General features: G+C 33.0%; 1 protein-coding gene across 3 annotated transcripts in view; it reads right to left on the reverse strand.

The window, feature by feature from the left end:
• Positions 1-18,045, reverse strand: part of FSTL5 (follistatin like 5) — an 838,888-nt gene that overhangs the window by 146,364 nt on the left and 674,479 nt on the right. For all 3 annotated transcript variants that reach the window (XM_030916851.1, XM_030916843.1, XM_030916838.1), the window contains exons 9-10: positions 14,422-14,583; positions 10,093-10,227 (exon numbers count right to left, since the gene is read on the reverse strand). In XM_030916851.1, the coding sequence (XP_030772711.1) occupies positions 10,093-10,227; positions 14,422-14,583 (297 nt within the window). The remainder of the gene's footprint in view (positions 1-10,092; positions 10,228-14,421; positions 14,584-18,045) is intronic.

Below are 18,045 nucleotides of genomic sequence, written 5' to 3' on the forward strand. Positions count from 1 at the left end.
TCTTTACATAATTCATAGTGATATTTCATTTTTCCTTGTCTTTGAAATGCCTTCTTAAACTTACAGGCTAGTTTTGGGGGGGGCTGACTTTATTTATTTATGATAATGAGTTTCTGTCAGTTATTTGTGTTGACAATAACTTTAGGCAAATTTTTAGGATTACAACTTCTTAATCTTAATCATACAGGGTCCTCTGGTGTTTTATTTTGCATTGTGAAACATAACTCTGAAATTACATTTTGACATTAATATTAGTATAATTATAACTTGCATGATAATGGTTGAACTATGTATATTATACATACACAGAATCCTTACTTTATGGTAAGAAATTATATTTATAAACACATTTTGACCTATTAGGGCATGTTTGAAATAAAAGTAGAAATATTTTATTCATTAATAATCTGATTCTATTAAAATTTCACTACTGTAGAATGTTTCCAAAGGATGTATTATTCTTTATGCCACAGTTGAGTATGACCATATGTATTAAACAGACAGTACATCAATTTAGGGGAAAGATATTCAAATAGGCCTACCATTTTACTGCATGAGATAGAAAAATATCTTTAAAGACATTTCCTATTTAACAACATTTCATATTTAACATAAATATAAAATGCACATATAGTTGGGATATAAAGCAAATAAGGAGGAAGAACAATAATCAAACTGTCTGACTTACTCTATCTGACTCATTCAGACATAGTCAGCCTTTATCAGAATTCAGGTATTTGGGTAAACAGGACAAAGGAAACACAGTTGTATAATCTGGGCTGTTGGCACACAGTTAATAAAAATATATGGCATAAATTTGACTTCACAAAACTTTAAGAAAACACCCCACTTCACTCCCTTACCCCAGAGTCTGGCCATTTCAAAGATATATTTGTTTCGTTAACTCTTTGAACATTTATGCCATTATCTGACCGAATTCCTGCAACAGAGAACACTAAGAGAATCATAAAGCAATGATAATTCTACTTTTGTTAAACTTAAGAACACGGTTATTTGTGAAAGAATTAACTAGGTTTGAAGCCTTTGGAATTATAAAACCTCAAAGAGAGTCCTAACATTTTCTCCTGAACACAAGCAATACAACGCTAGTATGTAAATATTTTTAAGTTTCATAGAGATTGTATACTCAGCACTGTCGCTATATGTAAGTGTATTCAGGACACATGCCTAAAATTATATAAATAAAATTTCATCACCATTGTCAACTTATCCTAAAATAAATTAGTCACACTGGCATTGTGTAATATGAGATAGGGGGTCCGTTAAAGGCATATAATGTCTTGTGGAGAAAATTTAGGCAATAGATCAAAATAAGAAAGCGTTACTTCTTATCTTGTTGTGTAGACAATGAAGATGCCCAATAGTTTATGGCTGCTGAAAACCTGCCAATTTAGTGACATTCAGATCACATAGCATCTTGTTAGATAATAAAGCTCTGCTTTTGTGCAAAAAGTGGCAACATGCTGGAAACAGATCTATTTTATGACGTTGAAGGGTATTATTTTAAAAATATAGCCTTCAGATATAGAAATCACAAGACAGGTATTTTCAGTATGTTCTGGGTCAAAAGATGAAAAGATTTACAGAACAAGTTACCTCACAGGGTGTGACAATGACATTGGCCAAATTGAGAAGCATGAATATTGGAATTTATTATAAATAATTAAAGCTTATAAAATAGTAAATGCTTATCAAGCATGGTTAACCTTGACATGACTCTTCATCTTAAGACATTTTATTTCATAATAACCTTATTGCTACATAAATGTCTATATCAAATATTAAACAAGTAATTTGGGGCTTTTCAAAAAGAAATACAAATTGTTAATTTTGGATTTAAATTATAATTAGTATATATCCTCTATTGAATTATATTTAATAAAATATATGAAAACTAATATTTTTAAACATTGATTTATTTTTTCCATAAACATTTGTTTTTATTTGGTTCTATTTGACCCTAGCTCTTAGCTCATGTCTATCAGGATAAAATCCTACCAGGCTGTGAAGTCTGTACTTTATCTTTATGGATTTTTGGTGTATGTTATTATTCTACCTATCTCACAGTTATTGAGTGTAAAAACAAAACAAAACAATTATTAATCTGATGACTGTTGCATCTAATATTGGTTGAGTCTAGAAATAATGACTAATTGATGACTTTTGCATTTGGCTTCATTTATAGTTCTTTATAGACTATATTATTCAACTGTTTATATTATCTTCTTAGCCTCTGTAGAGATTAATAAGATCCTACATAAGTGGTCTCATTAAATCCATGCAACCTGTCTTTCGAAGTATTTTCCCATTCTATAGAAATAGAAAGTAAATGAAGACTAAAGAGATTAATTTGTTTATGTTATCAGAATCTATTCTATTTCTAAAGTTTATGATAGTCATATTCATGCTATCTTTATAGGTAAAAAGACCACATTTTAATCTATTTTAAGACCCTTTCTTCTACTTCTGAAATAGGAAGATACCTCATAACCATTCATATGTTTTACAAATTTTCTTTTCAAGATAGTAGCAAACAAGTGGCTGGATTTTACAATATTGCTAAATCTTAGTATTAGCAATTATGCTTATTTCATTTTAATAATAATTATTAACTTACATAAATATTGTTTAAATAATTTATTTAATCAAATAATCTTGTAGACTTTAGCCATTTGAAACGTGTTTTTAAAAAATATTCAAATTGTTGTATTTTATAATAAATTATGAACCATCAAAATATTAATTTTTTAGACATACAGCCAATTAATGTTAATTTATTGGAGCTAATTCTAAAGTAAGAATTATTAAAATAAGGTAATATTTCCAACTGCTTGTGACAATAATTTAAAAACGGTGTATCTAGACTTATAGTATATTTATTATATTTAGACTATAAAATTCTATTATAGTATATTTAGACACACTCTGATACTCTCAAACAGCTGGATTAATCATATTCCTTACTAAAATCATAGCAAGGTGTGAGTCAGTCGGTTCTTAGCACTTAATGCAGCCAGCCAGTAGTTTAAAAGCTTTCTATAGAAGCTTATGTTCACACCACTTTTTATTTACCTTCATATTGAGGATGAATCATTATTACCTGGGAATTGACTTCCCTCGGGAATGAAAATGTGTCAAGTGCTTATGCTATGTACAAGACGTTTTTGAATAAATACTGTGTTACCACTATCTAAATCCCTTTACATAATTTATATCTTCTCTTACTCCCTGTTGTGAGCAACCACACAATCCCCTGTGGTCCACTTCTACTGTTCTTTGCATTTAAATTCTCCCTGTATATCACTCTATTAAATCTTAGTTATGAAAACCTATCCCTAATGTAACTGTAGAGTATATTATTTTGAAGCACATATTTTATTGTAGTTCAATTTCTCACATGAGAAAACTTCCACTGATATTTGTTGACAAAGTTAGACACTGTAAATCAAAGTTTCCCACTTCAAAGATTAGGGTAGAAGCAAAACACAAACTCCTTAGCCATATGATGCTTTGCGTGAATTGTTCTCTCAATAGTATCATATTTCTGGCAAATGTAGTATAGGCAAAAATGTGATTGATACTACTCTGAGCTCTCTATTATGAAGAAAATAGCTGGATGATTACTCCGAAGCCGTATCCAAACAAAGTAAGTCTGTGTTGTGTCATTTGCCCCCAAAGTTACAAATCTTTCCCCATTTTTATTGCTGTCTACATGGGATTCAATACCTCTCTCCTCTGCATCTTTCAAAAACAGAGGAAAAGTGCATTACAGAATAATTCTCAAATATATAATAGAAGTATAAATTGACTCAATGTAAAGGGGACTAAAGTGTAGCTTCTGCTTTGATTGTGACAAAAGTGAACTCTAGAAAAAGATTTTGAAATTTATTTAAAGTATCTTAATATCGACACTAATAATAAAATGTATATTCAACCAGTGGAGTCCATTTTTTAAATGTTAAGAGATAATATTTCATATTTGAATCCATAAAAATAGATGCCCCTACATACTCATATCTACCTATAGCTATGTTATCAATATTTATATGCATTATTATAAAACTCTGATTTCTAGCAATTATTGGGTTTTCTAGGCTTTTGAGGAATAGATTTTTGTCAATGTTTTAGCAGCAAGAAATTATTTTTAGAAAACAAATGTGAGTCAGAGGAAGAGCTACTTTATGTCTCACACTATGACAAGTGCCTCATACATAATTTCTAAACAGAAATCTCTTGATGTATTAGTATTTATTTTATACTAGAGATAAGAAAACTAAAGCTCAGAGAGTCATGTAGTACCCCCACGTCAGAGAGGTGTTGCGTGATTCCAATCCAAATTTGGCAAAATATTTATACTCTTCTGTTACAACAATTTGCTTTTTCATTTAAAAATTGTATCCTATCACTACTGAAAACGATCTCCAAAATTATTTTTGGTAGATTTATACAAGTCAATAATTTCCTAATATGTGCAAATAAGAAGAGTATATTTATTACTAATGGGTCTTTGATTGGTTCTTTTGGCATTTTTGAAAATATCTTTCCAGACACACAATAATAGTAGGGGACTTCAACACCCCACTGACAACATTACATCACTGCAGCAGAAAACTGAAAAAGAAATTATGGACTTAAAATTGACAACTGACCAACGGGTCCTAATAAACAGCTACAGAATACTCCACTGAATCACCGCAGAATATACATTCTTCTCATATGCACGTGGATTGACCACATGCTTTGCTGTAACACAAGTCTTAATAAATTAAAAAAAAAATCAAAATAATGTCAAGCACTCTCTTAAACCACATTGCAAAGAAGATAGAAATCAATACCAAGAAGATCTCTCAAAACAACACAAATACAGAGAAATTAAAAAACTTGCTTCCGAATAACTCTTGAGTGAACAATAAAATTAAGGTAGAAATAAAAAAATCTTTGAAATTAATGAAAATAGAGACACAACTTAAAATCTTTGCGATGCCGCTTAAGCAGTGCTAAGAGAAAAGTATATAGTGGTAAACAACTGCATCAAGAGCTCAGAAAGACCTCGAGTTAGCAATCCAACATCAGACCTAGAGGAACTAGAAAAAAAAACAACAACAATCCAATTCCAAAGCTAATAGAATAAAATAACTAGAATGAGAGAAGAACTGAACAAAATTGAGAACCAAAAGTCCTTACAAAAGATTAATGAAAGGAAGAGTTTGTTTTTTAAAAGAGTAAAAAAGATTGACCAATAGCTGGATTAATGAAGGAAAAGAAATAGAGAAAAGTGAGTGCAAGTCAGAAAAGCCAAAGATAACATTACAAATGATCCCTCGGAAGGTACAAAAGATCCTCAGAGACTATTATGAACACCGCTACGCACATTAATTAGAAAATCGAGACAAAATGTATGAATTCCTGGAAACACATAACCCTTCAAGATTGAACAAGAAGGAAAGTGAAAACCTGACCAGACCAATAAGTTTGGAAACTGAGTAAGTAGTACAAAAATGTACCGACCAAAAAGAGCCCTGGACCAGAAGAATGAATAGCCGAATTCTACCAGACACACAAAAAGGCACTGATACCAATCCTACTGAACCTATTCAAAAAAAATTGAGGAGGAGGGCCTTCTCTCTAACTGATTCTATGAAGGCACCATCATCCTGATACCAAAATCTCACAGAGACATAACAACAACAACAAAAAAGAAAACTTCAGGATAATATCTCTGATGTACACAGATGCAAAAATCCTCAATAAAGTACTAGCAAACTGAATCCAGTAGAACATCAAAAAGTTAATTCATCATGATCAAGTAAGCTTTATTCCTGAATTCAAGGGTGGTTCAACATATGCAATGTAATTCACCACATAAATAGAATTAAAAACAAAGATCATATGATCTCTCAATAGATGCAGGAAAAGCCTTTGATAAAATCCAATATTCATTCAGGGTAAAACCTCAACAGAATAGGCATCAAAGGAACATACCTTAAAATAATAAGAACCACCTTATGACAGACCCACAGCCAACATCATACTGAATGGACAAAAGCTGGAAGCATTTCTCTTGAGAACTGGAACAAGTAAAGAATGCCCACTCTCACTACTTCTATTCAACCTAGTACTGGAAGTACTACCCAGAGCAATCAGGCAAGAAAAAGAAATAAAATACATCCAAATAGGAAAAGAAGACGTCAATGTATCTCTCTTTGCTGGGAATATGATCCTATACATAAAAAAAAAAAACCCTAATGATGTTGCAAAAAGCTTCATGGAACTGACAAATTCAGTAAAGTTTCAGGATACAAAATCAATGTACAAAAACTAGCAACATTTCTATATACCAATATCATTGTAGTTGATACCAAATTGAAAACACAATTCCATTTATAATAGCTAAAAATATATGTAATACCTAGGAATTTATTTAACCAATGATGTGAAAGATCTCTAAAAGGATAACTACAAAGCACTGCTGAAAGAAATCAGAGATGACACAAATGAATGGAAAAGTATTTCATGCTCATGTACTAGAATAATCAATATTGCTAAAATGGCCATGCTATCCAAAGCAATTTACAGATTAAAAGATGTCCCTACCAAAATACCAATGTCATATTTCACAGTATTAAAAAAATCTATCCTCAAATTCATTTGGAACCAAAAGAGAGCATGAGTAGCCAAAGAATCCTAAGGAAAAAGGACAAATCCATAGGTATCATAATATACTGCAGGGAGACAGTAACCATAACAGCATGGTACTGGTATAAAAACAGACACAAAGAGCAATGGAATGAAACAGACACCCCAGAAATAAACCCATACACTTACAACCATCTTATCTTTGACAAAATAGACCAAAAAAAAGCAACAGGGAAGGGACTCCCTATTCAATAAATGGTCCTGGGATAACTGGCTAACCACATGCAGAAGAATGAAACTGTACCGCTACCTCTTACCGTACACACAAATTAACTCAAGATGGGTTAAAGATTTCAGTGTAAGACCTTAAATTATAAGAATTCTAAAGGTAAACGTGGAAAATACCCTTCTCCACATTGGTTTTGGCAGAGAATTTATGGCTAAGTCCCCGAAAGCAATTGCAACAAAATAATAATTGACAAGAGTACCTAAAGAGCTTCTGTACAGCAAAAGAAATTACTAACAAAGTGAACAGACAGCCTACAGAATGGGAGAAAATATATGTAAACTATGCAAGCAATAAAAGTCTGATATCCAGAATCTACAAGGATCTCAAGTCAATAAGCAAAAATCGAATAATCCAATTTAAAAATGGGCAAAGCATAAGAACAGACACTTACTGAAAGAAGCCATACAAATGGTCAGCAAACATATGAAAAATGCTCCATATCACCACTCTGATTTGCATCAGAGAAATGCAAATCAAAACTGCTATGAGATATCATCGCACACTAGTCCGAATGACTATTATTAAAAAGTCAAAAAACAGTAGATGCTGGCAAGGCTATGGAGAAAAGAGAATGCTTATATCCTGTTGGTGGGAGGGCAAACTTGTTCAGCCACTGTGGAAAGCAGTTTGGAGATTTCTCATAGAACTTAAAACAGATGCACTATTTGACCCAGCAATCCCATTACTGGGTTTATATCCAAAATAAAATAAATCATTCTACCAAAAAGACACATGCACTTGCATGTTTGTTGCAGCACTATTCACAATAGCAAAGACATGGAATCAGTCTAGGTGCCTATAAACGGTGGGTTGGTTAAAGAAACTGTGGTGCACATACATCATGGAATACTATGCGGCCTTAAAGAAGGATGAAATCATAGTCTTTGCAACAAAATGAATGAAGCTGGAGGCCATTATCCTAAGTGAATTAATGCAAGAACAGAAACCAAATACCACATGTTCTCACTTATAGGTAGGAGCTAAATATGGAATACACATAGACATAAAGATGGGAAAAAGAGACACTGGGGACTACTAAAGGAGTGAGGTATGAAAGAAGGCATGGGCTGAAAGACAATCTATTGGGTACTATGCTCACTACCTGGATGATGTGATCACTTGTACCAAAAACTTCAGCATCAAGCAATATACTCATGTAACACAACTGCACATGTACTCTTTATAATAAAATTTGAAATTTTTGAAAAAATAAAATTAAAAAATAAGGAAAATATCTAGCATTCCAAAATACAAATGTGCCATGTATATCTAGTATTGATCTCTTTCCACAAAATTACTAGAAAAGAACCCAGATCCACAATCCTTAAGATGGGGGTTACAAAAGGTGGTAATTTTCACTACTATGAAATCCACCAGATTTTGGTTTTCTTTTGTTATACAGAGTTCTGGCATCTAACTATTAGGAGGTATCCCAAGGGAAATGTCTTCTGTCAAGTTATTACATTATTACATTTTTACATAATATTATTATTACATTTCCTGTTTATACTTTCCCGCAGTTGCTAATATTCTACTCAGTTTACTTATTTAGTATTGTCCTGACTTTAATTATGTGCATCATTATTTTTTAAACGGGCACTTTTACTTCAACAAGATTTAAACCTTGTTGAAAATTTAATCCTGTTAAATCTTCTCCTAAAATTTTCCTAGAATTCACACACTAAAAAGTTGTATGATAGTTGATAAAAGGAGCTTTGGCTAGGTGTTTTACTGTTGTAACTAGGGAAATAAATTTAAAAGTACATGACAAACATTAAAATAAAGTAAGAATATAGAGTTAATATTAAAATCTGTTTCACAAACATCATCATAAGGACAAAGAAAGCAAACATTTTTAATTCCTCGTCACCTAAAATTAGTTTTTCACAGAAAGTGAATTCCAACTTAGTATCGGCTGTACCACATAAAAGGAATAGAGTAAAGGAATTATGGTAGACCTTATGCAGGTCATTAAATCCAGTTTTTTTTTTTTTCTTTTTTCTACCTAAAGACTTTCCTTTTTAAATATTTCTTTATAATGATGATTGTCCTAACCAGAAAAAATGAAGATAATAATATGTTAGTAGTTGGGACCTGGTTTAGGTCCTCCTTTCTCAATGGATCCACTCATGTCAATATGGACTAAGTGACTTCAGAAAGAATAGGAAGACTACTGGCTGGGTCAATGCTTTAACCTTGTTCAAACACTGGATTCAGAAAAATGGGCCTGTCAAGTTAGAGGGTCCAATAATATCAGACTCTTGCAAAACATATATTAATAGCAGCGTAACAAGTCGGATTGAAGAGCAGAGAGCAAGGCAAGTAGTCGTTTCAAGAACATCCAGACCCTATCCCAAAACAGTCACACTGTAGCATGTGTGGACCAAGGGAAGAAAATGCCTGTTTGTTTGCTTGCAAAGAGCGCACTTGATAAATGCTGTAATAGTAGTTTGAGTCCCAAACAGTTCAGCTATCATAAAAAGCAATCCATCCTCAGCATCCCCACCCTATCTGTATCCCTTTTGCCAAGTAATTAAAGAAAATAAAAGAGAACAAGTCATTTTGGGTATAACTCCAGGAGACAATCAGACAACATGAACCATGATGGCAAAGGATTTTTAGCACTAAACCAAGAACAGCCACAGTGTGGTTTTTGTGTCGGGGCAGTGAGTGCCTTGGAGTGGCAGTTACCACTGAACCTTCTGTAGAGAAGGATGCTGTACAGGTCTTAATCCAGTGACTTCAATGTAACTGACAGGAAAAGAAATATAGTAATGTATTCTACCTAGAAGATACACGTTGGATACATTTGGGGGCCTTGAATTCCTCACATTTAATTGAGGAGAGGGATTTTGCAAGAGATATAAATTCCTCCAAGAGCAAATGGGAAAACAGGACCTGAAACACCATATGTACTTGCAAAAAAATAAAATCTAGTGTTGTAATGAAAATTTCACAACTTTTTTTCATCTTTAAATCTGCTTTTAGTATTTCAAGATTTTTATCCTTCCTGCATATAAAATCTATTTGTTATAATGCATTGTGCAATTCACAGTTTTCTGGTGCCTTTACTTTTTAAAAAAAGCTGTAAAAATGTGTGTTGAGTATGGTGTGTGTCTGCTGGTGGGGGGCAGTTCAATACATACGGGTCTTTCTAGCAGAGTCTTCCACAAAAAGAGAAGAGATGTCTTCATCCACTCCTGCTTCATTCTTTGCGATACAAGTGTATGCTCCAGTGTCTTCATAGCGCACATTGCTTATATGAACCTCACTGCCATTTGCTGAAAAAGAAGGGAAATGAAACTTGTAAACTACAATTTCAGTGTTGGAACAGTGCTTTCTGATTACACAGTCAAACAGTTCTCTTGGCTTGTCCTAATTAAATTGTTTCTCTTCCTACTTCCATACTTTGAAGGCATGCCAAATTATTGCAGAAGCATACAAGTGTTCATAAACTGTGCTGTCATTCTATAAGACAGCCCAATACTCTATATCAAATGCATATTTTATGTTTCATATCATTTCCTATATTCTACATGGTATATGAGGTATTTCATATTGATAAGTATAATTTCAGTTATATATTTACTTATAATATTCAGAACCTACATTCCCCTAAGCTTTTTCAGAAATCTAATAATACCGATATGATTAGCTTGCAGGTAAATACATATGAAAGATGTTTTCAAAGAGTAATTAACTGAGCTAAATCACACAGGTATACTATTGCCATTCATCAAGCTTATTATTATTATTATTATTACTATTATTATTTTGAGACAGAGTCTCACTCTGTCACCCACGCTGGAGTGCAGTGGTGTGATCTCGACTCCCTGAAACCTCCGCCTCCCAGGTTCAAGCAATTCTCCTGCCTCAGCTTCCCGAGTAGCTGGGACTACAGGCCCACACTGCCACCCCTGGCTAATTTTTTGTGTTTTCAGTAGAGATGGGGTTTCACCATGTTTGCCAGGCTGGTCTCGAACTCCTGACCTCAGGTGATCTGCCTGCCTCGGCCTCCCAAAGGGCTGGAATTACAGGCATAAGCCACCGCACCCAGCAGTTGAGTGTTTGTTATAGTCATTTGTTTAAGTTTCTCTTTCTTTTCTTTTTCTTTGTTTTCTTTCTGTGTGTATGTGGGTGTGCATGCCTGTGTGTGTGTGTGTTTGTGTACATAGTTGTGTCTGTGTGTTCCATGTTGTTCAGTTACAAGAACCACACATGCAGTAGAATGGGACATGACTATCTGTGACAGGTAGAAGGCAACATAATCAGTGTGGTTTGGGAAAACGAGGGTAGAAAGCCAATGAGAAAAGAGCTTGATTGCCATCGCTAGGAGGCCAGTAGCTCCCAAAGGATGTGAGATATGGAGAGGCAGTGGATGTGGACGTTTGAGAGAGATAATCATTTGAATAACTTGAACTTCTTTCTTTATTTGCAAATGCTTACTGCACACCCTCATTCCTTGCATCATTCATTGAGAATCACTACTCCAAAAAAGGGATTGGCAGGTTTTCATCTTGTTGCAACAGGCCAGGTGTAAATAATTTAGGCTTTGTGGGCCACACAGTTTCTGTGGCAACTACTAACCTCTGCCATAGCAGCATTAAAGCAGCCACACAATATGTTTTGAAAAATGAGTGCTACCTTATTCTAAAGACAAACCAACAACAACAAGGAAAAAAAAAAAAAAAAGGGAAAACAAAAACAAAAACAAAACCCACCTTTATTTCAAGAAACAGACAGCTATCTAGATATGGTCTGTGGGTCTTAGTTTATAGGAACCTGCTCTAAAGATAGGTAGTAAACAATGTATTTACATTTGCTTCACCTTCTTGTTTTATATAAGATATGGCCTCCTCCAAAATCACCTATTTTTTTTTTCTCAGGATCCACACACTTAACAGCCTAAATTCTCTGGGTTTTGTTTTGAAATACCAAATAAATTTCTTCCTTCTTAAAATGCTGTCTCCTAATATTTTTACATGCTCTCCTAACCTATATGTGGCGTTGTCTTTCCTTCTCTTCCTATGTGATCTAGCATTCCTAGACGTTGCCACTCTATTGCCAGAACTACCAATCCCTTTATCTATTTACCATCCTGACACATCTGCCTTCCTAACCTCTAGAACTAGAGTAAGCTAACCCATCTCTGCATCTGGTGTCCCTGCACCTAGTTCTTTGAGTAAGTTATGAGACTATTGCATAAGCAAGTTTATGATTTTCAGATTCACAGTTTTCAATTCCTAGGACATTCAAAACTACTTGCTATTCATTTCACTTGACCTTTCCAGTTAGATGCTTTTCATATCCACCTCTACTTTTACTTCAAATCTTTATATACTTTGTTTGATGTTTCCCATCATAATAGTAACTTCACTCTCAGCAAGTGATCTTGCTCTTTCAATCGTGAGGTAAATAGAAGTGATCAGAAAGCAGCCTCAAAACTTTCTGTTCCTAGTTTCACCTTGATTTACTTCTCACAGGAAATTTTCTGTTTCTTTCCAAGGCAAATCTCCCCTTATTTCTTATTGATTTCTGTGACTCTTCCTGCAGCCTTCATCCTTCTCATTTCTCCCTACTGATACTTTCTCAGATTGATGAGTTATCCAAGAAGAAATATCTCCATCAGTTCTAAGCCTCCCCACCAAGAGCTATTGCCTTCTATTTTTTTTTTCCTTTTGTAATCCGGCCAAAACAGACTTTTGTATTTCTTGTCTCCTTTTCTTTTCTAAACACATTGAAAACTGATTGTTACTGATACTGTTTTGCTAAATGTCACAAGAACATGCTAATCACTTAAAGTAAACACTTATCAATGTCTTTTATTGACCTTTCTATGTATTTGCTATTGTCGAACTCTTTGTTTTTAACTTTCTCTTCTTCCATACTATCACCTAGTTTCCTATCTTTTGGTGAATTTTAGTCTCTTTCTATTATTTTCTTCACTTGCCTGTTAATAAAATATTTGTGCTTTCTTGGGATTTTACTCTCTCTAATTCACATATTATCCCAGCCATTGCCATAGATATTAAATTAGTGTCTGGACCTGGACTTCACATACAAACACTAAAGAAGCATCTGATGAATAAGTAGATAATTAAATAGTTATTAAGCTACATGGAGTTTTACACCCCTATGTGCTTAGAATTATCTCTTCTCTCCTTTTATTTTTTGTCATATCCTCATAAAACTTTCGCTATTTTTCCCTGTTGTAAAAACTGACAGTAATTTCTTTGCAGTCTGGAGTGTAACAACTTCAAAAATGTGTTGTCATGTATATTCCTGAGAGAAAATTTTGACATACTTTTATAATATGGTTTATTGCTATTAAATGGACAAGAGACAAAGTCAGAAGCTATTTAGATTTTTATTCATTTCATTTCTGTTAATCAGATAAGTCTTCTCTTCTCACATTATAGACCTCTCGAGGTCATCACTAGATATGTGTGCAAATGTGTCTGACCTATGTATGCACATTAGTGATTTCTAGGACTAAAGTTTTTAAAGTTTAAGGACAGTTTCACAGACATGTCTCTATTGACTTGCAAGAATAAGTAAAAGTTTTAAAAACTTTTATTTAAAAATGTATAATTATATATATCCATTATTAAAGTGGAATAATAATAGAACTCTATGTAATAAAGTGACAAAATATGATCATGTTTAATAGTATAAATTAAAGAAAAGTAAAGTCATAAAATAAGAACTATAATGCCCACGAAGAAGATACTCCAGTAAAATGACTGTTGTGTGTTACCCCTAACAATGAAAAAAAATCTGTGCTTTTTCTTTAACACTAATATAATTAATATATTATATGCAACTGCTTTTGGATTATTTAAATGATTTGATCTTACAAATCTTGCCTGGTTTTATTTTCCACATATTTGGGATTATTATTATCTAATATACAGTAATTTATTCATGTCTACACATTAGAATATTAGAATATGTACAATATTTTGTATATTAGAATGTAATACAAAACTTTAAAAAATGCAAATGGAAAACATTTAGTAACTTTTTGATATTTTTCTCCCTTCATTTAGAAAATATGTTAAAAATTTCATTAAAAATTATGTATTGAAGTCCTCTATAATACATATTCAAGGTTTTACTTAAACATTTAAAAATTAACTTCAGAAATGAATTTCTGTGAAAGGATCTAATTATTCTGTTCAGCATAACTGCTATAATTCACAGGACAAGTATTTTAAAGATACATAATTTAATATTTTACTTATTACCAAAATAATGGCACAATTAATCATTATGACAAGACTATTATTAAAAACATTAAAATGTTAAAAGAGTCCTTCCCATATAATTTCTTAGACATAAGCATTTTTTTCATGTTTGTGACATTCTGTTGCCAGCAACACTCATTTTTCTTTTATTTTCCAAATAACCTTATAAATTTTAGTATAAATTTTCTACATGGTCATTTAAGAGAAAAAAATGCAAGTAAAAAGCACCTTGAAGCGTGAGTTGTTTGGACAGCTTTGGTGTAATATCAATTCCATTCTTCAACCAGCCAAGCTGAGGCTTTGGTATCCCCTCTGCATGGCACCTAAGACTGGCAGTTACCCCAGGCTCTCTAGCCTGACTCTCTGGATACACCCGGATGACTGGAGGAACTAAAGGAAAAAATGAAAGAGAAAGTGAATTAGTGATTCATATTTTCTATTTAATTTTCCAAAAGAAACAAAAATTGCAATAAGATAAATAATAAATTATATATTTTAATGATGCTATACATTTCTACAGATTGTAGTTTCCACTGAAAGGTACCAGTGTTAACTGGATAACAACTATTCTGGGATTTTCTAGGGAAAATATAAGGTGAGCCTGGAATACCTTGTTTCAGAAATTAAAGAAGTCCTCAAAGAATGATGAGGCATACCAAAAGGATACAAAAACCAGTTAAAAGAGACTCCAATTTGCTAAATATGGGACAATTTGAGCACTGACATAATTAGTAATTACAAGAGAGTATAAGGAATTAAATAAAACTATGAATTCAGTTATATAAATAAATGAATGAGTATAAAATGAAAGGAAAATAAAATATTTTTATTATAGCCTGTTAGGAAATTAATAACTCCATTTACAATAGTATCAAAAAATAAAGTATTTAGGAATAAAGTTCACCAAAGAGATGCAAAACTTTCACACTAAATAATATGAAACTTTGTTGAAAGAATTTAAAGAAGACCGAAATAAATCCGAAGACACCTTGTATTCCTGGATTGAAAGAACTGATTGGTAACATGGTACAAATTGGCAAAGACTTTTGGTAAAGTGATCATAATCCTAAGTTGACAAAGACAAATAAAAGAAAAACGAAGGTACAGGGTAATTCTTATCAAAGTTCTAACTGCATTTTTTTTTCAAGAAATTAAATAACTTATCCTCAAATAAATGTGAAATTACAGGAGACCCCCAAGTGGATGAAAAAAAATCTTGAAAAAGTACAAAGCTGTGGGGCTCATACCTGCTGATTTCAAAATATACAATGAAACTACAGTAATCAAAGCAGTGCAATCCTAACACAAAGATGGAATAGACTTGAGAGTGTAGAAATAAACATACTTTGATGGTCAAGTTTTTTTTCAATCATTCTGGGACAACTGGAAAACCACATGCAAAAAAATAGACCTGAACTCCTACCTCATACCATAAAAAAAAAAAATTGAATTCAAAATAAATCAAATCCTTAAATGTAGGAGCTAAAACAGTAAACTTTCAGAAGAAAACATTGAATAAATGTTTCTGATCTAGGAGTGGACAATGGTTTCTTCTAGATATGACCCAAAAGCACAAGCAAAAACAAAAACAAAATAAATGTATTAGATTTTGTAGTGCATCAAAGGACACTATTTTAAAAAAGTATAAATACAACTCACAAAATAGGAAAAGATATTTGAAAACTCTGACAGTATCCAGAATATATAAAGAAATGTTACAAATCAGAACTAAAAAGCCAACAACTCAATTAAAATTTGGGACAAAAAAATTGAATAGTCATTTCTCCACTGAAGACATATAAATGGCTAATAAACACATGAAAAGATTCAAAAATTAAAAAAAAATCAAAAAGAGGGAAATGCAAATCCAAACCACTACATGTTACCACTTCATACCCTCTGGAATGGCTATTTAAACCAATAAACAAAAATCAGAAAATAACATGTTGTTGGTGGAGTATGTGGAGAAACTGGAACTCTTTCACATTGCTGGAGGGAATATAAAATGATGCAGCCACGCAATAAAAATGCACTCTACTGCATTTTTAAATACTAATGCATTATACAACATGAATATTGGAGGTATTATGCTAAGTGAGAGGAATCTGACACAAATGTGTATATTATATTAATTCATTTATAAAACATTCAGAATGGGCAAATCCATGGAGACAGAAAGCAGATTGGTTGTTGATAGGGACTGAGGAAAGAGAGGAATGGGAAATCACTGTTTAATGGACATGAAGTTTATTTGGGGGTGACAAAAATGTTCTAGGCTTAGATAGTGGTGATGGTTACACAACACTGTAAATATATTATAAGTTACTATATGGTTCATTTAGGCACAGTTATATGGCATGTGGATTTTATCTGAATAAAAAAGGAAAGGCAAAGAAGGCCAATGAAACACTCTAGACTGAAAGAAATGAGTTATAAGAAATGAATAAAATATGCAAATCAATATTGGGTCCTGGACTCAGAAAAATAAGCTATAAAGTGTATTACTAAGAGAATTGACAAAATTTAAATATGGTCCCTGTATTGGCCGGGTGCAGTGGCTCACGCCTGTAATCCCAGTACTTTGGGAGGCCGAGGCGGGTGGATCACCTGAGGTCAGGAGTTTAAGACCAGCCTGGACAACATGGTGAAACCCCGTCTCTACTAAAAATACAAAAAATTTAGTTGGTCATGGTGGCGCATGCCTATAATCCCAGCTACTTGGGAGGCTGAGGCAGGAGAATCACTTGAGCCCGGGAGGTGGAGGTTGCAGTGAGCCAAGATTGTGCCATTGAACTCCCGCCTCTAAAAAAATATATATATATACACACACACACACACACGTATATTATATATATGTATATATATATAGTCCCTGTATTATATATTGAGACACTACTAATGTTACATTTCCTGATTTGATAATTGCATTTTGATTAGGTAAAATAATTTTCTTTATAGAAGTCACTCACTGAATTAACTAGTGATGAATACAATCTCAAACATTTTTGCAATCTTTTATATATATATAAAATCATTGATATTAAAATGAGATGTCTTAAATACAGCATTAGGCATAATTATAGAAACACTCAACAATTAAAAGTGAGATGTGGATTAATTGATAACTTTCTAGTAATGTTGAAAAAAATGATAATCATTGATTCTGATTATCTTCCTGACTAGGATTTAAAATCCTGGAAAAGTTTATGGAAAGCGTTTTCAGAAACCATAACTAACTTAGGGACAAAATGAGGAATGGCAGAATGAGTACAGAAGAAACTGTAAGGCTCATGGAAGTGAGCTACAGCTGTTTCTCCCTCAAGAGTAGTTCCCAAAGCAGGTGAAGATTCTGAAGTCAGAGTTGATTACTAATCACGGGTATTTTATTTCTGTCTTTTTCTCCCATGTATACACACATATGCATGTGTGTGCACATGTAATTTAAAAAATAATAAGACATCTTGAGAGGTTTTGTATTTTCTTCTTTTAGACATTAATTAATTCGTTGTGTATTTCTTTAAGATCTGGCCCTGTTGCTACATTGAATCAAATGTAGTGATTTATCTCTTCTACCTTACCAGACCCCAAAATTTCTGGGAAGTCAGGATTATGTATTTATTTATGGTTTACAAATACATGCCAATATCAGGGAATCAGCTGATTCTGGTATGCAGTCTCAACTACAGTAAATGGGCTTAGTATTGTGGTCCCACAATAATTGTGGCTGGAGATCCTGGCATAGTAACAGTTTCTCTGTACTAGGTCACTAGTTGCATTGCATTTAATTGGCCACAAAATGTCCAAAGATTCATTGAAAGATCTCTGGTACCTCCCAGTGCCTGACAGTCATAG

This window comes from Rhinopithecus roxellana, chromosome 2 (assembly GCF_007565055.1).
Source record: "Rhinopithecus roxellana isolate Shanxi Qingling chromosome 2, ASM756505v1, whole genome shotgun sequence".
NCBI lineage: Eukaryota > Metazoa > Chordata > Mammalia > Primates > Cercopithecidae > Rhinopithecus > Rhinopithecus roxellana.